Raw genomic sequence first — 23515 nt, forward strand, 5'->3', positions numbered from 1 at the left:
AGCTTTCTGTAACCAAAATCAAAGGGTTCGCTTATGCAGTTTCCAAGAAGTTCCAAATGTCCTTCGCGCGCGCGCATCATATATCATGTGCTGTTCCTGCGTGATTGTGTAAGCAAAATCGCACCACCCTTGCGCTCCTCCAGGGGTGCCTTATATAAAAGTTGCGATATATACAACTCATTTGAGGTCTGTGAAGCTACTTCCGTCGGTCGACTCCCGGTGAAGCGCACAACGATAAAGGTATGTTTCACTATTGTCTTCAAGATGAGGAAAGTTAGGTAATAGTTGTCCTAATTTTCAGTTCATTTCGCGTGTGTAGAAACTTGCACTGAGAAGTAAGCGAGATATGTCATCTATTTTCAAGAAGCTGGATAAACTAAAGAAACCCGGTGATGGGGACATTCAGAGAATGAGCACTGTTCCGAAGAACGAAAAGCTCGACGTGTTGGACTTACGCAAAGTGGACACTATGTACGGGGAGGCCGTGTACGCGGAACTCAAGATGGCCAACGATAAACGCGTAAAGGTGTACCTACCCAGTCGCTTTAAGCGACTCACAGATGAAGATTTGCAAGAAATGCGAGAATTACCAGATCTGAAACTAGAGAAGAATGGGAGAGAGAGAAATTTAGGGATGGTAAAAGAGTCGCATCGCCCCACATCATATTTACTCACGCGAAGAAGTGACCGCGAGACCAGCGAAAGTCCGCGTCCCATATGTAATCAGCGGTAAAATAAAAATACATGTATTTCTGATTTTAAGAGAAAAAAATTTTGCGTTGTTGTGATGGATTAGGAAGATAGGCGGATATGATGGGAAGCTCTATTGATAGAATGATATGATAGGGAGCTATAGCGCGTATCCATCGACTAAGCAAGTATAGTTTGTGGGGAGCTATAGAGAATAAAGGACACCACACTTTTTTAAGCGACAAACAACTTTTCTAGCATCTTTATTGATTTTAGGTCATTAGCGGCGAGATTATCGGAAAACAGGGATACAATGCTCTTCAGTGATTTCCCTTTCGCCAACAATGTCGCCACGATACAACAGTACACACCACACATTGGAGAAAACAGGCTTTGAATACAGACATCAATATATTCATCGACGGTGAGGCGTTTCAACTCGGGTTCGATGGGTGGCAATCTGAAGGAATCAAAGTAGATGAGGTCATCCTTCATTTTCGCGTACAGAATCCAGTGCTCCCCGGCTTGCTGTCGCCGATCGGTGTTCACTACGATTATACCCGGTCTGTCCAGCGAGGGCAGACGGTCGTCTCGAGCGTATACACCACGGAAGAGTGCTGAAGTGTAATCGTTGTACTTCAGGAGTCTCTCGATATCTTGCTCGAACATCGCTAATCCAGTGTGACGTTCCTGTTCTTATCGAGGGACAAGATTCTCACACTCTCTGACAGTATCAATACAGTCGTGGGGTCGGCCAAGGCGCGCCGGAACTTGAGTTGCAGACGAACGTTTCCACGCCTGATCGGTGACAGGTGGACGGAGGATTGATCGGGATCCAGGTCGTAGTACAGTAGGAACTTGTTTCCAACGTAGTGGTCGTATTCGTAGGAGACGTGCTTCTCACACAGCTGCTCCAAGAGGTTGAAGTAGCTTCGGTGATTCAGGTTATTGTTGAAGTCGAACGTGTCTATTCGCTGCGTCCCGTTCACGATGAGCGTCGCCGACTCAATGTCGCACTTCACAAATTGGTACAGGTCCCGATTGAATGCTCCCTGGTAGGCTAAGGTTGGCACGAATGCCACCACCACCTTAGACGGTATCTTCTCTGGAAATAAATCTTCCAGGCATGCATCCAGGTTGCCAACTGGTAGCGAAGGAATACGTGATTCACTTCCTGCCAGTGTGTAGAGAGCCTTGCGCTGCTGCAATTCCGTTTGGTGCCCGAGGAATAGGCTGGGAGACAAGGTGATTTTCTTTATGTACAAGGTGGCACTCATGATTTCCAATTTATGCGTGCGCTGCTCCTGATTCGTCTTCATAATGCGGAATTCGTCAGCGCCTTGATAAAAAACAAGCCTAATTTCCACTCCCGATATGGTAGCTTAGGCTGCAGGAAAATGTCCGAGTTGATCTTGGAAACCAGGTCGATGGTCTTGCCGCCCCGTGTGAGGTTGTATCATTCGGTCGGCCCACGAGCGCGAATGTTGTTTTCCGATTGACTCCGATAGCTTCTATAGCTATACAAATCATTATTCGCAATCATGGTCTGATTCAAGAAGACGGCTACGTTCTTGAAAAGCGAGCTGGCGAACGCGTTGACGGGGTAGACCTCGTCGTAGGTCGTCCGATCGCCAGCGTGTGTTTCCGGTAGCGAACCATCTTCACGTACGATGCGGACTTTCGTCACTATGTACGCGGAGTTCAAATCGAGATAGTGATGCCCCAAATTCGAAAGCTGGAACTTTATGACGGAGGATATGTCAGCGACCGGGTAAAATACCTCATATTCCCCCTTCAGTATGCCACTGCATTCCCGGCACAGAAAATAACTGTGTTTCAGACTTATCAAACAGAGGAGTGTCGGGATGTACGACTTTAATCGTGTCCATCTTGCAACTAAATTGTGGCCGCGCAACCAGCGTGATATATGCTGTCAAATGGAATTAATTTCAGTATCGGATGCCGCCCGTTTCCCACTTTGGAGGGCCTGACGAGATCCGTGTATATCATAATACAGTTAATGGGAAGATCTATGGTCAGTTCGTCGACGCCTGTATCGTTTTCCGTAAATACGGTTTTCGCGCCAAAACCCAGTAGGTATGCAAAGTAATCAGATAATGTAAGCGACACGTTTTCCCGCAAGCTCAACGAACACTTCCTCGCCCATGCATCGTACGTGAGGGAAGCCTCCAGCTGCAGACGCTCATGGATGGCACTCACGAGAGCTTCGGATGTTTCGTAGTAATTTGGTGGAGGTGAAATGCGCCGACTTTCCGTCTCTCGAGTGTTTATGTGGATGCGGTACGTCTTCACTATGGGATTACACGTGATGAGCTTTCGGGATCCTTCAACGTGGATGTGCTTCACCTGAATGAGGTCCAGGAACTCGGTCGACAAGTTGAAATTCGCCGGGAGAGAGAGCGAGTAAGTGTTGTCTTTGTATTCCACCCTTGATTCTGTATCGTTCGTCGCTCTGAAGAATTCGTTGAATGTGTCGGTAATTAGCGATCGGAGTTCCAAAATTAGATCATTGATCCAAGATTAGATCATTATTGATCACTATCACCGGGCGAACTCGCATCATAACGGCTCTTTCCTCCGCGAGCGGTAACGCGTTTAGGACGGCGCGTACTCTGCCACCCTCCGGGTGATCTTCATAGATGTCGGCGATTCCAAAGGCGAGATGCAGCGGTCTGTCGATTAATTTCACCGAGCGCAGGCACGGCGGTAGCTTAAACACGTAGTGATCTTCCTCGTAAGTCCACTCTATCCCATATTCGGGGAATATTTTATTCAATAGGAGGATGATACTGAGCGCGCTTCAGCAAGTAATAGAGGGCTTCCAATATTTTGCCCACCTTTACGTCATCCGAATCATTAGATTTCAGAACTTCACCTATTTCTATTCTATGAGCCATGACCAATGGCTTTGGATATCGCTCGCCCGGCGACTCCAGCCACGAGACTTGATAGCCCTGCGAGGAGCAGTGGAAGTATGGGAATGAGACCACCTTGTTGTTGCCTAATATATTTTTTCAACTGCAGGGGGCACTTATGAAGTGACTTCTAAGCGAGGAAGCGGAGGATTTTTTTGTGTTTCTTCAAGTTTTTATGAAGTTCCGTCGAAAGTGGGATATTTCCACGTAGATTGTTCAAACAGATTTCCGAAAGGATTCGAATGTCGTCGCAGCAGAGCTCTTTAAGTAACTCTGCGCGGTGCATCGGTTTGCTGGTGGCCAATACTTTCAGGAGCGTGAGATGTCTTCTAAGATCGGCCGTCATTTCGCGGGCGTAAACAGGAACTGCCGATCGTGCGGTAAAATGCCCGTTCGCAGGCTACGAGAGGGAGGTGTTTGCGAGTGAAGATCCACAACTAAATAACCGTCCGCCTTCTCCGTCGCCTGGTTATATGCGTCGAGAAAATAGGAGAACCCCTGCTTCCCGAATACTCCACGTCTGAAGGTTTCGATCTGTTGTACGGATCGAGCGTTCCGGAACAATACGATATAACTGGCGTTCAGCGATATCGTTCGGAAAGCGGCGTTGTGATAGAACAAGGCTTGTGTGATCAGGATCACGGACGCATTCTTATGGAGGCTACCCACGCACAAACAGCGACTCTACCTCCGATAGAACCCCTTTTTCCGTGATTTGATCGTCAATAACTATGAGAGTGGGATATCGCTCATCCCAATCTGCGGGTATCCTGTCCATAAACTCCACGCCGTCGAAATCCTTTTCCCATCCGGCTGCATACTTTCGTACGTAGAGTATCCTCTGCGGTGGAATGCTAAATAACTCGGGGTGTCTCATTATATTCTGCGTGAGCACCGTCTTGCCACAGATTGACGCGCCGGAGATGAGAATTTGAGCGGGGTGCTGGAACTGCATGCGCGTCGTGAAATAACTTGAGCAGACTGTGTAGCGAGGTGTGATGCACCTTTATTTTCATCCATAGCTCCTAGCGCGATTGATGATCATCTCCAGGTCTCTTATTTCTTCCTGACATAGTTCCTGAAGCTCGCGCAGTGATTGCTCCCTGTAAGCCGACAGGTACTCATCCAAGATTTCGCGTATGATGTCCCGCAACTTGTTTGCGGTGAAACGGGAGCGCAATATGTCACATCTTGACGAAGTTCTCTTGCACGTGTGACGCCTCAAAGCGGAACCGCGCGGAGTTGATGCCCCTGAGTCGCGCCATCTGGTGGCACGAGGTAAGTTTGGACGTATGAGACAGAGATACCCAATTGGGTTAGAACCATCTGAAGCCACTGCCGAGCGATCCCCGCACCATCTGGCTGGCGCCGGTGAAGGCTATGTTGAGTAGGCCAATCATGACTACTAGACATTATGGTGGGCTTAGCGCGGGCCAACCAGGGGGGGCTTAGAAGTCTGTGGAGAAGAGGAGCAATCAGGATGAGTAGGCTTAGCGGAGTTGGCTAATTAGCATAGAGGCTCACCTATCGACATGCACCAATCAGCGTGAGGCGGGCGGAGCCAAGTAATTAACATAAAGGGGCAGGGCTATGATGAACCAATCAAGGATCAGTAGGTTTAACATGGGCCAATCAGCGTGAAGTGGGCGGAGCCAAGTAATTAGCATAAAGGAGCGGAACCACGGTCAACCAATCAACGATCTGTAGGCTTAGCGTGGGCCAATCATGGGCGATGGCTTTGGACTTGGCTAGTGTTGGATTCCAAACTGGATTGGGTTGGCTTAAAAGTGGATTTTGGCTTAGAATTTGATTAGAATTGGATTAGAATAGAATTCCTGGAACTGGATTAGAAAAAGGATGTCGTTGTGCGTAATGGGGCCATACTACTGACCTTGTATCTCTTGAACGAGATTTCCCATTTGAACAAAAATTTTTTTTGCTGGATGGTGCACGTTCCACCGTAGGCTGTTAAATTTTTATGGTCAACAGAAAAGTATACGAAAAAAAATCCCCCAAAACGCAACAGAGACCCTTTTCACCGCACGTTTGGAAGGTCATGGCCGAGGCTCTGGATCTCCGACTGTGATGTTCTTTGATTGAGCAGAAAGATCATTCTTTGCTCTTTCGTTTGACGTTAAATACATTGCTTTATCTTCAGCCATCATCTCGTAACAATGCCGTGAACACGGAAGCGTAGGGGAAAATTCTCATTTTCGCGGCAGTTTTGACCCAAAAAGGACATCTTCAAATTTTCCGATATTTTGTACTAACATAGCTGAGACATAGCTCTTTCAGGATATGCAATAAAATGTTTGCTTATTTTGCACCCACCGGGCGCGCAATTTTTTTTCGCACCCCTTTTGGGCAGTGCTCGCAGACGTCAAACACGCGTACAAAGAGTGGACTTCCACCCCACCCTTTTTTTTTGCTGTCGCGGTGAGGGTGCCGTCATGCCGAAGGCCGACTATAGTAATATGCACAGATTACTGTGATGTCCGCAGACAAGCAAAACTTCGTTGCTTAGGCTTTCCCACCTGGTTAATCCCTTCAAGGTTACGTGCTAGAAGGAAATCGGACGTGGGCACATGGCATTTGTAAATATTCCGGCTTTGCCGAACCGAAGCGCGAGACGTCTATTCTCTCGTAATTTTGTTTTGTTATTTGCTGGTTTCTTCTACTTATGAACAAAGACGGAATTTGAAACACTCAGGTGATGTGCCCCGATGCCGACAGATCGCCCAAGGTCTGGTCGCCTGGTCTTCCTGGGAATGATAGGACATGTCCGGCGTCCCTTATTTCTTCAAGGTGAAGTCCTTTTAGAAATATTATTTGAAGGGGTTAGCCTTCCAATGGATGAGGAAGTCGAGGCACAGCGTGAGAAAAGACGGTCTTTAGGCGTCTACGGGGTTCCCGCTGCTGTCCACATTTTAAGACAAGGGCCTTGCTTTCCTCGATGTTACGTATGGATTTCGTTTTGTCGTTGGGGTAGCGTGTACTTCTGCGCTCCCCATGGCCAGCCGTATAGTCACACCAGAAGTCGACTATACTGCCCGGACTACACTCAATGACACAAGAAAAAAAGACCATGGAACTTCAGGCCGGTATCGTTGATAAGATCAGGGCTTTTGAAGACCATCTTGAGCACCTCGGAGGCAGTCCATGTCCACGACACCGACGAAATATGTGTGAACTTCTACAACACATTTCAACTGCAGGTTGCTGAGGCAGAGCCTTCAGGTGAACAAGATCCTCCGGCTTCAAGCCCTGACGACGCTGACTTCAGTGACCCCACCGAAATTGTGCAGACTGTGAACAGGAGCATATCAGAGCAAAATATTGGTGTGAGCCCACTGAGGCACCCGTAGTAGACGAAGTAGAAGAAAATGAAGTAGAAGAAGCACGGTAACCTTGAGGGATTAACCGGGTGGGAAAGCCCAAGCAACGAACTTTTACTTGTCTGCGGACATCAGAGTGACTTGTGCATATTACTATAGTCGGCCTTCGGCATGACGGCACCTTCACCGAAAGCAAAAAAAAAAAAAGAAAAAAGGATGGGGTAGAAGTCCACTCTTTGTGCGTTTCTTTGACCCCTGCCAGCACTGCCCAATAGGGGTGCGGAAAAAAAATTGCGCGCCCTGTGGGACCAAAATAAGCAAACATTTTATTGCATATCCTGAAAGAGCCATGTCTCAGCTATGTTAGTACAAAATATCGGAAAATTTCAAGATGTCCTTTCTGGGTCAAAACTGCCGCGAAAATGAGAATTTTCCCATACCCTACCGTGTTCACGGCAATGTTACAGGATAATGGCTGAAGGTAAAGCAATGTATTTAACGTCAAACGAAAGAGCAAAGAATGCAAAGAACATCACAGTCGGAGATGGCCTCGGCAGGGTCTCGGCCATGACCTTCCAAACGTGCGGTAAAGAGGCTCTCTGTTGCGTTTTCGGGATTTTTTTTCGTATACTTTTCTCTTGACCATATAAATTTAATAGCCCATGGTGGAACATGCACCATCCACTCTGTCAGCAAAAAAAAAAAAAAAAATCGTTCAAAGGAGACATCTCATTCAAGAGAACAAGGTCACAAAGTTGGAAAAAATTTAAGCCGCGAAATCGCGCCGGTTGCTTCGAAGCGCCGTGGACGGAGAAGAAAATATCGCACAGACCTGCGGTCAGGCACCTTTTGCATCTCTTTGTGGCTGGGATACCATACTGTATAAGTGCTTAAATTCGCGGGCTCAATAATTCGCGAATTTGTGAGAAGTCAGGATCAGGCAATTATTCGCGGAACCTTAAAGGTACTGTAAAGCAGTAGACAAGCATGATATGCCGGTGATGTGACTAGAGACTTTATTGCTTCTAAATACCATATGCGGAACCATACGACCTACAACGCGCTATAAATATTTTTAATTTGCCATGAAAGGTGCGGCGTAGTGGAGCGGTGCGACGCCTGGTGTCAAACAAACCCCTGTACAGCGGGCAACACTGAAAATTGGTATTACACACCATGACATCGGAACTTCGTTATTTTAGTAACCATATTATTAGTTTTCCTGTTTATCTATGCATTCTGAAACCCCTGTTAACAGTTTAACCTGTTAACCCCCGTTTTTGCGAAGTAACCCAGTGCTGGCCGCTGTTCGATGGGGGCTCTCCCTACTTCTCTGCTGCGCCTGCGCGCTCCTTTTGTTCGCGGCCTCTTTCGAACGAACAATCTCTCTCTGTGAACCTCAGTGAACAAACAAGTCCCGACGCTGTCTGGCTTCTTGAACGCCTGACACATTTTTTTCAACGACTCAGAATTTCATTTCAGTTCGCTTATCCATTTATCCTCAGATGTGGATCGTTGTGTGGTTTGCAGGGGCGGATTTTATGGTGGATTGTTATGTCGGCCCAGTGTTATACGCATGCAGTGTGGTTGCCGCCGTATGTATCAGAAGTACGGGTTCATTTCGAATACCTAGTACAGTGTTGCCCGTAATCTTTAATTGTAATTTTCTAATTAACTGCACCGTCGATTGGAATGAAACTTGCACAGTTTTTTGTCCTGGTGGCTTGGACTATCAAATAGCCACACTAAATGACATTTGATCGGTGCTACTTTACAGTACCTTTAAATTCGCGGTGCCGCGCTGCGTCCACCCTGCATCTTAGAGGCCATCCACCTTGAACTTCCTGAAAGAAGCTAGTAAAAGGTATCACAACTGGGTAACTCGTTCAACTTGACTTCCTTTTGAGCACTTCTGACTGCAAGGGATGCGATTAGGGGTCCTACTCTGTTCGTATCTGTGCCATTGCCCAATTGCCCTGTCTCCCGTCATTTCTGTCATCGCATCGAGCAGGTGGGATTGGCACTTGGTAGTGATGCGACAACTTTTCCAAAGGTCGATACGCGTGGCAGGGTGCATACGAGCTTGCTGGATGATCCAGACTTACAAGGAACCGGAATCACGGGAGGCTTACATCCGCGCGGGATTCGTACGTGAAGGCGGGACTACAGTTTCCAGTTGCAGCGGCGAACTCAACACTTTGCGAGACAATGCAGTGTAACAGCGTAAGAAACTCCGTATACATAAGTTGCCCCAGCGTCCTGGGTTAAATTTCTTACATATTTCTTTCACGTATTTTTCTGTCATTGGTTCGAATATTTCGCGGGACTTTAAATTCGCGAAAAATAGGTCCTCGCGAAAATTACTACTTATACAGTATTTTTTTCGAGAGAAATAAAAAATGTGACCGGCGGGCATCATTCGATTATAAATGGAACTACTCAGGAGTGATATCTCCGTGTCCATTGGTTTGCTGCTTCACGTGACACTCAAGGGGCACTTCGCATGCCGGGCAAAGAAATGGCACGGCAGGTTTTGAAATCACGAAATTAAACGTGTCACACGTGTTTAACGACAAACATTGTGTTCCATGGAGCTGCCATGGGGTCACGCACGTGCATCTCCCATATACGCCATTCATGGGCCGTTCTGAGAATAGAGCACTTGAATCTTTTCGAGTAAAGCCACTCCTCTTCCTCAGATGTCCCATGACATTTTCCTTCTGTGGTCAGGCAGTGAATCATCCCTACTAAAGTTGTTTGAACATTTTAATTCCCTTCACGATAATATTAAATTCCAGTGCAATTATTCTAGAACATCAGTGCATTTCCTTGACGTCACGAATCTGTACAAAAAGAACTACCTATAAACGCCAATATATTCGTTGTGATAGCTATTACCTCAGGAACTAGACCTATGGCCAATTTCTTCGTCTCACGTGAATATGCTCTGATAACCACTATTTCCTAATGCGTGCTCGAGAAATGTCCTCAAACTTCCTCGACAGAAACTACCCGCCAATCTTGTGCATGAATCGTTTATCAAATCAACTTCCTTTAACCGAGCTCGAATTTAACCCCCCAAGCCTTTTAACACAAATAATAAGTTACTATTCGTTGCAGCCTATCATAAGTCCTTGTCTAACACTAATTCTATCCACAAAAGGCATCTGAATATCCTACACGATGGTGACAGGCTAAAACAAATTTTCCCCTCTCCCACAACGGTCGCTTTCCGGAGACGTAGTAATTTACGAAATATTCTCACATCGTCCCAACAAAGCACATGAGTACAATGCGCTTTCACTTCTTTCCGCATTCTCCTTCCAATCTTCTCCTGCTTATACTTTCCCACGCAACGTGCCAGCCGAAAAGTGTCACCATTATTGGGGGGAAAGACACAACCTCTTTTGATAAAGGTGTACAAACAGACGTTATTTTTGTAGATTTTCGGAAGGCATTTGATATGGTTCCACCAGTGATGGCCAGTAGTTAACTACATGTAGTTAAACTATCTGATTGTAGTTAAAAAGTAGTTGTCAACTACTTGCAGAAATGTAGTGCGCAACTACTAGTTAAACTACTATTTCGAGTAGTTAACTACAGTAGTTAGGTTACTGCAGGCGCCAACTACTTCCGATTTCACCGCAAGCTTTACGGCACGATTGTGTTTCCGACTTTTACCTTGAGCTACATGTTTGATGAGAACGGAGGTGCAGAGCAATTGTGCCGTGCATGTGCACACTAAATCTTCACTTTTATCATTGCTTGCGATTCATATCTAGGTCCCTAAGAACGCTATAGAATGGGATTGGTGCTGATGGACAACGTTAAGTAGTTATAGATGTAGTTAAACTACATTCCAGTAGTTAAAGAAGTAGTTTTAACTACCTCCCCTGAAAAGTAGTTTAACTACTAGTTAAACTACTCCATTGCAAAGTAGTTAGTAGTTATAGTTAAACTACTGTAGAAGTAGTTAGTGGCCATCACTGGGTTCCACACGCCTATGTTTTACACAAACTTTCCTTCCTTGGCATAGATAGGGATGTTTTACAGTGGCTTGCCGATTACCTAAGTAACAGGGTTCAACGTGTAGTAGTCGAAGGTAAAGCATCATCGGCAAGTTGCGTGCGGTCTGGTGTCCCACAGGGATCAGTTCTGGGACCTCTCTTATTTCTTATTTTTATTAATGACATAACACTGTCAATCAACTCCAAAATTAGGCTGTTCGCAGAAGATTGCGTTTTATATAAAGAGTTTTAAAGGAGCTCTGAAAGCCATCTAAAAAATTTTCCGTTCCGGACGCGTTGTGGAAGCAGGTAACTTAACTTGATGATTAACACGAAAATTTTCTCCGTGCGCGATGTTTTTCGTAGAAAAAAAGACACTTGAACATCGCCGCGCGTGTTCCCACTCTCCGGGTCAAACGACTCAACTTCTCCAGGCAGATGCAAGTCGAATCGTTTCTTGGTGTGACAAATGGGGCATGAGCTTAAATACTAGCAAATGTAAGGTAACGCATGTTACAAGAAAATCTAGTGTAATCAAGTTTTCTTATAAGCTTCGTTCTTTATATTTAGATACAGTTTCTGAGTACAAATATCTCGGTGTTTTCTTTAGCAGCGATCTTAGATGGACCCACCACGTAAATTACGTTTCTGCGAAAGCAAAAATGAACGCTCCATTTTATTTTTCGCAACATTAGACAGGCTGGTTTAAAAGCTAAAAGCGATGCATATATTACTATGATCAAGCCAATCTTGGAATATGGGTGTACAGTTTGGGACCCGCACGAAATGTTGCTAATTCGAAGACTTGAGAGGGTTCAAAATATTGCGGCTCGCCTGGTGTTTAGTTGTATGGGATCTATTGTTAGTGTAAGTGATTTAAAGTCAAGGCTAGGGTGGGAAGACTTAACAAACTGAAGAAGGAAATTTAGATTGGAATTTTTAGGAAATATCGTAAATGATAAGAACGGGCATAAGGAAGGAAAGATATCTGAAAACCCCTCTGTATATTTCTCCAAGATCCGATCACTACAAGAAAGTAAAGCCATAGAGGTGTAGAACAGATGTTTTTCTTTACTCGTTTTTCCCGAAAACGATAGGAGAGTGGAATCATCTTGAGTGCTGACCGGAGAGGTCGGTTTGTTGTGTTCGCGTAGTGTTGTACAGGTGTTTGTGCTTACCAATGTCAATATTGTTACTTTCTTGATTTGTTGGTTATTGTACCCTGCTAATGCAATGCCGTAAGGCGGTGTAGCGTATACGCATTAATAAATAAAAAATATTATGGAAGATACTTCCAGGAGCAGTTGACAATTGCTAAAGAACAGATGCAACACGTGGCGCTACGCATAGATTGTCAAGTTAGACGTCAAAAAGAACTCTTTAATTACGCGTCAAGTTACCGCGTGAAAAATGTAACTAAGTTATTAAGGAAGTTATTCAGCCTGAAATGTAACTCGCAGTTACGTAATAAAAATAGAACGAGCTACTTTCAAGTTACTTCGGACACAAAATAGCATTACGCAGGTGCAGCGCGCGTGAGTAGTTGAGTTAGACCTCGAGTTGCCTGCGGAGGAGTGCAACACGCTTAGATCATTTTCGTTTATGACCAACAACAAACTTCTCCCTGCTCATAAACAAATGACGTCATAGCTTTCGACAGCTCCAGAAATTGGTGAACAAGGTCTCATCCAAAAGCCACGGTATCGAGGGGATTACGATGTTCCCTTAAAGGGACGAGATTTTTTTCAGTGAGAGGCAGTGAACAAGTGCCCGTTCGTGGAACTCAGCCCTCTCCTTCTGGTTTGTTTCGGTTTCAGTCTATCTACCAACGTCATGACGACGTTTCTCTGGTAGAGGTCTATTCAGATGCATTGATTCTTACTCCCTGTGGGCGCAGTGCTTCAGCTTAGTTTCAATGGCAGTGGTTCTTACTTCCCGCATAGAATGCTGTCATTCATTGAATATCACGCTTTATGGCATAAAATACCATGAAAGGACCAAAGAGAAGGCAAGAAAATGAGTGGACATGAGTGAAACGCGAATTGAGAGTAACTCGGAACTTAGCTAAAGTTACTTTCGCAAAGTTACCCAAAAATGGAACGAGTTCCTCCGAAAGCTACCACGCCTGAAAAGTACCGAGTTGAGTTACATGCACGGAGTAAGAAGACTAGGAGATGAAACTTCACTCTCTCCCGCAACCAGAGAATGTACGAGGAGCGCGCGCTCGGCGACCCGGCCCGCATTGCCATCTGTTGCACGAGGACGCAGAATTTCCGAACATGCGGTCACGTGATACTGTCGCTTGTCCGGCGGCGTGACTAAAACACGTGAAAGCACGTGAATTAAACGCTAGAAAAGAAGATGATGATGAAACGCTTACGCGATCATCGTGCTCCTGTCGTCTGCTCAACAGAACCGAGAGGCAAGAGAATGAAATTGTTTTCCGTTGGTATCGCTAAACAAGAAGCGCTATGTAGTTGACAAGCGTGACATTTATTGCCAAGACAAACACCGTTCACGGTCATTAGTTTGTCATCATCCGTAGAGGCTGCCGTATGACTCGCGAAAAGCACTGCTTTCCCCATAGCCTTCCATGTAAAAGCGCAAAATGGAAGACAGTGTCGCCGTGCCATCTGTCGCGTAAAGTCAGCAACTGCCTTTTTTCTCTCCTCCAACGTGACAGTCTCTGGTCGCGCGCCGGCGCTTGCTTCTATGGGCAGTTTCACCTCCTAGTCTTCTTACTCCGTGGTTACATGCTACCAAAAAAAGGAACTTAGTTGCAGCAACGAGTTACCTCTGTAGTGGCGCTAGTGGGTTGGGCTGCGGACACTGAAGACTACGCGCGAGAGCACGGCCTGGATCATTCTTCTGGTCGATTAGCTTCCAGATGAATGTGAACCGTCTCGTCTCTCTAGTTACTCTTATTAAACCCGTTGTTAATCCCAAGCACCATCGGCTATCTCAACCTCGAACACTGTCGACGAGTACATCAAAACAGCAGACCCTCCAGGAACAACCATTTTATTATAAAAGCGTGTCAAACTTGAGATCATACACAGACGTCCGAGAGAACCTGTCAGATGGGACGCATTGTGACGTACAGAAACAGAAAAAAAAAAAAAAATGGAACTGAGCAACTGTCTTCAGAGAATTCCAGTGAAGTACCCCCCTCTCACAACCAAAGAGAGAGAGAAAGAAAGAAAAAAAAAAAAACGACGCCCCGACGACAGATATTTATTGCTGGCAAGTTCCGTAACATTTCCGTGGAAGCAACTCAAACAGAATCGTGTAAAACTCTTAGCAAAAATACATCATTTCGGATCGTTAGAGGATACCTGCAACGAAAAAAACGCGCGTGCGACAGGCTTTGCCGCGATCCATTCTTCTTAAAACGCTGGGGATGTTCCCGTTAGTCAACCGAATCCACGCTCAGTAAAGTGAAAGTTAAACGCCTCTTCGGGGATAAAAAGCAATGTTCACAAAGAGGTTTCCCTCACGCATAAATAAAGGGACGCACTTGTCGCCCGAAAGCGTTCCTCGGCTACTTGGATTCCAGCCTCCATGGGGAGATTCTGCTGTGGCAAAAAAAATTTCACACTCAACTGGGGCAGAATAAAAAAAAAAAAAAAAAATACATAGCAAAATGGTATTACGTGGCTACAGAGGGTGAAAGGGTGTGTGTCTTAGGAATGCCGTAATTTCTATGTACAATCTCAAAAATGATCTCAATGTACATGTGACAATGGAATGGAAATAGGTGTCCGAAGGATGCACATAAAATATGAGAGAGAAGGAAAAAAAAAAAAAAAAAAAACAGTCACTCAAGATGTACGACTCTACATGTCGGTTGTGGCGCAACTCATCCCTTAAAAAAAAAAAAAAAAAGAACACAATGCAGAAAAAAAAAAAAAAAAAAAAAACACTGTGGACAATGGTCGCGAAGGGACATCCAGGGGTAGAGATGGCTCAAGGGATAAACTCTGGCAACTTGCGAATGCGCGCCCGTTCTTCCTCAGTGTCGTCACGTGCTATGTAGACAGAGTGGCCCAGGCCGCACGTCACCGTGTGCACATGGATGCCTTCCAGCAGGCGCACTTCCTGAGGGGTGGTCGAAGACTTCTGTCTTCCTTCACCGTAGCCCTGCAAAATAGATTTACAAGCGCTCGTCAACACTGCACCTCGCAGTAGGCCTGCAGGCAGGACTGCCTACAGGCCGGCTGTAAATGCACGGGAGTGAATGAACGTTACAGGAGTGGAGACTGCATTTCACGTTCTGCGTTAAAGGGGCACTAAAATGCAAAAGCAACTTGTTCTCAAATGAAAGTCCGTGTTTCACTTAGTACAACGCAAGCAAAATTAGTTCACGCAGCGCTACCGTTTAGAAGAAAAACGCAATGAAAACAGAGATGCCTTTGGAATGGGATCCCCCGGAGGCAAATGGTGGCGGCATCCACCGAGCCAGCAGGACAGGCGCGCGCATAGCTATCGTGGCCTTGCAATTTGGAATGATCCAAACAGTCCGGAATGGTCGGTACGATCCGAAGATGCGCAAAGAACAAACTAAAGAAAAGATGGCGTACCTTCACGATTTTTTTGCGGACGATCTATCGAACGGATTTTTGTTCTGAAAACGGCTCGGTATCGGATGACCGAAGAGTCCAGATGTTCTCATTGGGATAACTTCGTAGCTTTTTCGCAGCACAGAAATGTAAACGAGGATGTACATTCGAAGCATAAAATCAGAGTAGTCTGTGAAAATTTTTGTGTCACGAAATCCCCGCACCCAGCCCACTGTTTGTTTTTGCCCACATTTTGGGTGGCAGTGAGGCGTCATGGTGACCCTCTTGATAAAAAAAAAAAAAAAAAAAAGAAAGAAGCAACCGAATCAGTGGAGCGAACCTGTGATTGACAGGTCGAGCCTCTTTTTGTGACTCCTCCCAATGGCCAGACTCCCTTTTAATACGTGGCTCTAACGTGAAGCGGCTGCGACTGCCACTTTTTTTTTCGAGGCACGCGATGCCAACGTACCGTATTTACTCGAATGTATGTAGACCCCTTTTTCCAAAATCGACGATCGAAAGTAGGGGGGGGGCGACTTATGATCGGCATCTGCGCAACCACGTTGCTCTGCGGCCGAAGCGCTGGTCACGCGCGCTCGCTTCCTCACGTAGAGGGAGAGAGAGAGAGATTTGGACTTGTGACACACGATGGCAAAAAAAAAAGCAGTCAAACTGGAAGTTCCTTCTTCCGTTCTCTGCTATGGTTAAGTTGTGTCGTTTCTAACCCGGCGTTGCTTGAAGCGACGTGCGATACTGTTTCCCGAAGTGAGCAACAGCTGCGCTGCAGACCGACAACTTGGCGTTTCTGAAAGTGAACGTGTCGTGAGAGAACGAAGGAAGCGACGCGGAGAGACTTTGAGCCGCAGCGGGACACGCCGCGGATTCACCGAAGACGGGACGTTACCGAGCAATTGAAGATAAGTTCCGAGGCTTCCCCGCAACAAAAGCGTCACAGTAAACCCCTCGTAACGTGCGACACGTTGTAAGAGGAGGCCAGGCATCTTGCGAGTGACCGAGGAATGGGCCGTGCCGTCACTGGCATGCCGATGATATGCGGCGGCCTCACAAGCCAGCTGCCACTGCTTGAGGTCAACTTAAACAAACTGTTCAAAAGGTTAATAATTAATAATCAGAGCCTGAAGTTTTAGGGTTTTACCCGATTCTTCCCCGAATATGCACCCCGAATTGAAGGTTGCCCCTTTAGGGTGAAACCCGATTTTTACCAGACAGATTGCCCTCACTGGGATGTCTGTAGGAATGCACCAACCAACTTGTTTGGCAAAAAAAATGCAGTTACATCACCGTTTGTACCAAACCGCTACGGTTAGTTTGAATAACTGAGCCCGATTTCTCCCCGATTTTAGCGTAATGGAAGTTTTTTTCACCCGAATTCGCACGAATTTAGTGCACACGTTTATTTACCAGATTTTTACCCCCCGAATTTAGAAAAAAATATTTCCCAAAAACTTCAGGCTCTATTAATAATTGGAGGTTTAGGTAGCGAGACAACCGAGATCATGAGCTACGCCACGGCGCGTTCAAAAGGTACCGAACAGGCGGTTGTACAACGAGTGCATGGCAAGAGGAGGGCGCAAGATGACTCCGACGGGGCGGGTCAAGCGTGTGTCGCGGAACGTGGCCTGCAGATGGGTTTCGGCGGCGTGGGTGGCAGTGCAGTGCGACACGGTCGTGCGCCGGTGTTTTTAGTCCATGCTGCGTGTGCACACACTGTCCTCGACAGGACTGCTGGCGAGGACATAGTTCACATTGCAAAGCGTGCTTACGTTGCCATCCGAAGGACGTGATAGTACCGTATTTTCACGCGTATTAGCCGCGGCTTATGCGCGATTTATTTTTTTCGCGGACGCTCTGCGGCTTATCCGTGGGTGCGGCTTATCTGGTGACTATTTTTCCCTGGTACTTTCCCCATACCCCGGGTTAAACGAAAGGGCCGACAGTGCCTCATGTTTTTCGGAACAGGACCGCCCTGCCAGTGCACGAACAATACCGAACACTCCACATTCGAGTGGACAAACCCGTCAATCCACGAAAAACACGCAACAAGGGCACAATCCGATCTTAGTAGAACACTAGAACTGACCTCCTTTGTTATACATCATGGCGACACCGGAATGTGGACAGGGTTTATGGCCTTCCCTACGGTCTCCTTTGTCGGCAGACCCACAGGAAGGGTTCAATACACCTGATATCGGGATAAAACGTGGTCAGCTAAGCGTCAGTTCTCATTTGACGAGAGCAGCAGCATTCGTGGGCACGGGCACGGCAGTTAGAGGTGAGGCATGGCTCCAACGCTGAGGCACAGCCACGACAGCGGCTTCAAAGTAAAAGTCGCCGACTTCACGGACAAGTACGGGAACAGGGCAGCTGGCAGGGAATACGGCGCTGACAAGCTTTGAGCGTCTCTGTTGATTTTGTATGTGCATCACTGATTTAGCGCACAAAGCAGTCGCGTCGTATTACCCGCGGCTTATCTGCAAAAACATTTTCAAAATGTATCTAAAAACGAGTCCTGCGGCTTATCTGCGGTGCGGCTAATACGCGTGAAAATACGGTAAATGTTATGTTATCAGTGGAACATTTGTGAGAACCGTTGTAGGCCACAATTCAGTGAGCCGGTATTGAAAAATGAAGCAGCCCGCATCATGGCACACATGTACGGAACACACGATCGGACTTGTTCCAAATCTACATAGCGACGAAAGGTAAGCGCACACTTGTCCTGCCTTCTCATTGGATTTTGCCAGCCGTCTCTTCCCGTGGATCCCATTCATTGCCGCCAAGGACGGCTCTGTTTTCACTGCGTTTTTCTTCTAAAACGGTAGTGCTGTGTGGACTGATTTTCTTTGCATTATACCGATTGAAACACATACTTTCATTTGAGAGCAAGCTGTTTTTGCATTTTAGTGCCCCTTTAAGGGATCAATCCCGTGAAGTTCCTGTGCCGTACGTTGCGTTGCCAAAACTCTTCTCTCTTTTCACGCGGGATGAATGAGAAAAAAAGTGTGCGATGCAGATTTGTCATTTCGGAAAGTTACCGTATTTATCCGAATGTTAGTGGACCCCCCTCACTCCAAGATTCGTGACAATGAAAAAAAAAAAAAAACCTTTGTGGTAACGAAGACGTAAAAGATGTATTAATCGTCAGAAGACTCTTCCTCTATCTCGTCGGAGGTGTAAGAGACATCGTCATCAACACTACAGTTCACACTTCTTGAATGTACGAATGAGCTGAAATGACGTTCACTGCTCAACGCCAAAGAAAAAGTCCGGTATAATTTTGATTGTAGCTTCGTAACGGAACCAAAGCTATGAGTTATGATAACAAGTACGAAATTAACATGGCGTGGAACATGATTTCAGGTGAGCTTGTTTTTGCATTGTAGTGCCTAGAGCCCTGCACGGGCACGGGCCCCCGACCCGGCCCGGAGCCGACCCGACCCGAGGGCCGGGCTTGTTATGGTCTGTGTGCTCCGGGCCGGGCCGAACCACGGCAGACAAAATACGCAGACACCGCGGGCCGGGCCATCAAAATACGCCACCACCGTGGGCGGGCCCGGGCCGACAAACATGTTTTCGAGGTTCAGGCCCGGCCAGGCCACGCGGCTAATTCCACACAATGGGAGGTCCATTAGTTCACATCATCCGCTTGCGTCATTCCTGCGCATATTTTGCGAAGACAAGCAAAGGACACTGCATTATGCGTATGATTCGACCCTCTAGAACATTCTCAAGGCCACTACATTGCTCCTCACTCCTCACGCATTTCACAAACACGTTGGCAAAGCTTGGTGAGAGTCGTTAGGTATTGGGAGAAGGAGTTTGTCGACAGCATGCTCTACCTCCGCAAAAACTTGACAGTGTAACGATAACGCCCATGCCCGCGTGCGTTCTGGATTTAATTTGGTCTCGTGCGGTTACGGTGTTAAACTGCCATCACTTGTATGTTTGTGGCCTTGTCTTCTCTCCTTATAAATTTGTTTGATCAGCGCCAGAAACGCATACGTCACAGCTGGAAATACTACGCCAGTATCTACTCGCCGAGTCACCGGGCCGGGCTCTATTTGTTTAGACGCCGGGCCTGGCTTTACTCACTGGGTCTCCGGGCCGGGCCATTTTTCAATGCGCCCGGTGCGGGGCGGACCCGGAAAAGTCGGCCCGTGTAGGGCTCTAGTAGTGCCCCTTTTACAGCTGTCACTGTAAAAAAAAAAGTGGACTCACAAGCTCGCCATAGGTAGGATGGGGTCCCCAGGAGATGACACTCTCATCTGCCAAGACCACTATGCTTTTGTTAGAGCAACCAATGTCTCGCACGTTCCACCCGGTCAGGTCCTGAATGGGCTTGGGGTACATGGTTGCCTCTCCTCCGTGGTTGTTCATCCCCCAGAAGTACAGGACACCTGCACCAGACAGTAAAGAGGAAAAATGAGAGAGCTCATACTGATGGCACAGTGAACCCACGGTAATCTGACACGCTGGCTTTACGAGCGTTTTCTCGGAAAACATTTCGCCGCCATGTGAATCTACCACGTCGATACGACAATTCGCTTATCCAACAATCAGGGTGTCGAACCGAAACGTTTTTCGTTCCGGTTACATCATAAACGATCCGGTACCGGTTCTGCTCCGGAGCAAAAAAATAACGGTTCATACCGGTTATAACCGGTTCCGCTTCTGCTGGGCATATTCATCCCCAGAAAAAAAAAAAAATCAGTGTTGCAAAATGTAAACCAGTTTATTCTGCATACATGGTATTTAATATTAATAGACAGCTGCGAAATTGGTAGCTCCTGTTTCCTGTAGGTTACTGTCTGTTCAAATAGGCTTTTTCCTTTCTTGAAGCACATGCTACAAACGGACTTGTTTGTCGTGATGTCATACGTAAAGTACTTTCTTGCTGGGTTGGAGCGATCACGTCCCATCCGAATGTCTGTTGCTACTGTCTAGCCAGCAAGCACCACCGCACAAGTACGATGCAAATCGAGGAACACCTTCACTCACAAACGCGCTCGACGGCTCCGTTTTATTTTCTTCGTGTCCTATCCACAAAAGAGTTGCCACTTCGCACGAGCTTGCCCTCACGTATACGTAAATGTATTCAACTTAGCTGCTCTCAAACAAGGGACGCGTTGCGCGACATTACCGATAGAGAAGCCGTTATACAGCCTCCTTGGGTCGCTGTTTAGTTGAGGAGAGTTTGAGGGGTCAAATTAAAACGAACAGTACCGCACATTGCTAGAGAGTGACATGTACCTCAATGTCTGTGTGCGTGCGCAAACGATAAACCATTACAAAGGGATACTAAGGGTCATAGTATACCGACATCCGTAACCCTCGTACAGTATCCATGACATGACGTCAGAGCACACGACGTCTGTTTCATTCACCTATCCGTAGTCCAAACCGGCGAAGTTTTTTCTTGGACCGAAAACCGTTAAATATATTTTTCGGTTTCCCTCCTGAGCGAAAAAAACGTATACGGTTTCGATTCCGTTCCGGTTCGCACCAAAATAGCGGTTCTTTTCGGTTCGCTCCGACACCCTGCCAACAATGACCAAGATTCTTGTCACAAGTAGGGTGAAATAATACAGGTATTATCCTCTCGTCATTACGACCGGGTCACGTGACCCTTGGAGCAGCCTACATTTCACCTTCATGTACACTGACTGCTAACCATGGGGAATGTCCTGCAACACAGCCACAAGATATTCCGTAGCAGACAACAGGAAAACACGCGGATGGTGTCGTCTTCGTAGAAGTGTCCTCCGCTAAATGCGCAGTACGCCATTCGCGATATTCCGCACCGTATGAATGCCCAACAAAACACGGGACAGAACCTTGGCTCTGTTTTCGCTTTTTCTTCCACAAAAATATCCCGGTCAGGATTTTGGGTGCGTCGGGCTGGCGCGAGCTTCTCGGACGCCGGCCATGCGAAGACGCGCGGAAGGTTGTGTTCGCAACAGACGCATGTGAAACCAGCATTGGAGCCGACTCAGACATGTACACATCTTGAGTACGTACCCAAAATACAGTATCTTAAATACTTTTTCCGATATTTTGGTACTCTATTCGATACTTTTGCAACAAGTATTTAAAATACTTTTTTCAGTATTTGCTACTGAGTACTCAAACTACTTTTCTTCCTCGTCAAGCCGTATCCAGCACACTTCCCCATCGTGTCCAGATTTTCAACTCAGTGGAATTTAACACCCCTTCTTTCTTTAATTTTTTGGCGAATTCGCGCATCTGCTCGTCTGGTACAATAGGCTGGTCCCACGCTTGGCCTCGCTTGTCAATAGCCCGACCCCTTCGTCAGAAAACGATTCCTACTCATATTGCAAGGTGAATCCCCAGGGGATTAGGTACAAGCGAATCCCAGCATTTATCGCCTTGGTCACCAAAGCAATGTTGTTGAGAGGAGTTTTTCAGCATACAAGCCTATGCTTACAGAGAGATGTCAAAGTTTCAGCCCCGAAAACTCAGAGTTGTATAGAATGGAATAGAATAGAAATAGAAAAAAAATAAAATAGAAACGTAGGTTGCGCTGGTGCGACCAGATGTGGAGCAGTATATCATGGTCTACTGTCACCAGAACTACAAGTAGTCGACCGTGGTGTAACATTCGACTTTCTAGTCATTGTTGATGTTGTATATGTAGAGTGTACCCCGAGGTTCTGTACAACACGCATGAAAATAAACCACGCGCATGTTGCATATTTCTGCACTTTTTGCCGCATTTGCTGCATGTCCAATGCTTGCTGTGCCACTTTAGCTGCATGTTTTATGCATGTTTCGTCGTTTGTTGCTGCATGTTTAGTTGCATGTTTTCCCATTTTTTACTGCATGGTTGCATGCATATCTAGTGGGTTTTTAGTGCATATGCAGTCGCCGACCGATTTTTCGGACATGCTCGATTATTCGGACTCATTTGCGGAACTGACGTAGGTCTCATAGAGTTGATGTATAGGAACGTCCAAAATTTCGGACGCTGTGCAGCTCCGTCGCTCGATATTTCGGACTCTGTTTGCCCAACCAGCGAATTTCTCTCTTGGGGTGGCGGAAAATACTGGTATCATCCGAAATCCGTATCAAAAGAAATCAACCAACTAAAATAATGAGGCTAAAAATAGGCAATGATTGTTCATTTTCCATTCCTCTGAGTAGAAGAGGTCCGTTGTAACGCTTTTACCTCTTCGTTTTTTTCAAACGGCTTGATTCAAAAGGCCCAGCACGTGCTGTCCGCCCCCAAGTCGCGCGACACCGCTGTAAAGCGAGCTTCACCTAAAGCACGCATGCGCTAGGTGAAGCCAACTTGCGGACTTGATGACGCCGGCGCTTCCGTCAGTGTACAGTGACGAAAGGTCGCTTCGGGAAATAGAAGCTGATGTTATCAGGCAGAGCTGGAAGCGCATTAGAAAAGCATTGACAAACTTTTCCAGCCTACTAGTGCTTAGTGAGGTTTGGTTTGAAGCGAAATTCGTTTTTTCGGACTGCTCGATTATTCGGACTTTTGAGCGATCCCCGCAGAGTCCGAAAAATGGGACGGCGACTGTAATTCCGCGGTCTGGTCATCACGCACGCATGCAGAACATCGATAGCACTGACGACCGGTTGAGGTGTTGGCGCCGGGTCCACAGACTGATCGTCATCATCACCTTTAACCTTTTCTGACCTGCGCTCATGCCGGAGTCTTTCGCTTTCAGGACATTTCGTTTGCTTTTCAAGATTGCCGACAGTGTGCTTGGGGACGCGCCATATTCCTTAGCTACGTCGATCTTCTTTCTCCCTGAAGAGACTGCGTTGAGCACGGCAGCTTTCTCTTCCCAGCGACTACACTTTTCCTTTCTTTGTGCCGCTACCCAGGGTGGGCTCGGCAGGCAGAAAGAAGACTGGCTGAGAGTTGCCGGGCACGAAACTACACCGTACGACGGGATGCGCTGCTAAGTGAAACCTCGGGACGCACGTGCTCT

General features: G+C 46.7%; 1 protein-coding gene across 3 annotated transcripts in view; it reads right to left on the minus strand.

The window, feature by feature from the left end:
• Positions 1-13973: 13973 nt before the first annotated feature.
• Positions 13974-23515, minus strand: part of LOC135369658 (protein RCC2 homolog) — a 37782-nt gene continuing 28240 nt past the window's right edge. For all 3 annotated transcript variants that reach the window (XM_064603149.1, XM_064603148.1, XM_064603150.1), the window contains exons 10-11: positions 19767-19945; positions 13974-15108 (exon numbers count right to left, since the gene is read on the minus strand). In XM_064603149.1, the coding sequence (XP_064459219.1) occupies positions 14935-15108; positions 19767-19945 (353 nt within the window). In that variant the 3' untranslated portion in view covers positions 13974-14934. The remainder of the gene's footprint in view (positions 15109-19766; positions 19946-23515) is intronic.

This window comes from Ornithodoros turicata, chromosome 10, assembly GCF_037126465.1.
Source record: "Ornithodoros turicata isolate Travis chromosome 10, ASM3712646v1, whole genome shotgun sequence".
Classification (NCBI taxonomy): domain Eukaryota; kingdom Metazoa; phylum Arthropoda; class Arachnida; order Ixodida; family Argasidae; genus Ornithodoros; species Ornithodoros turicata.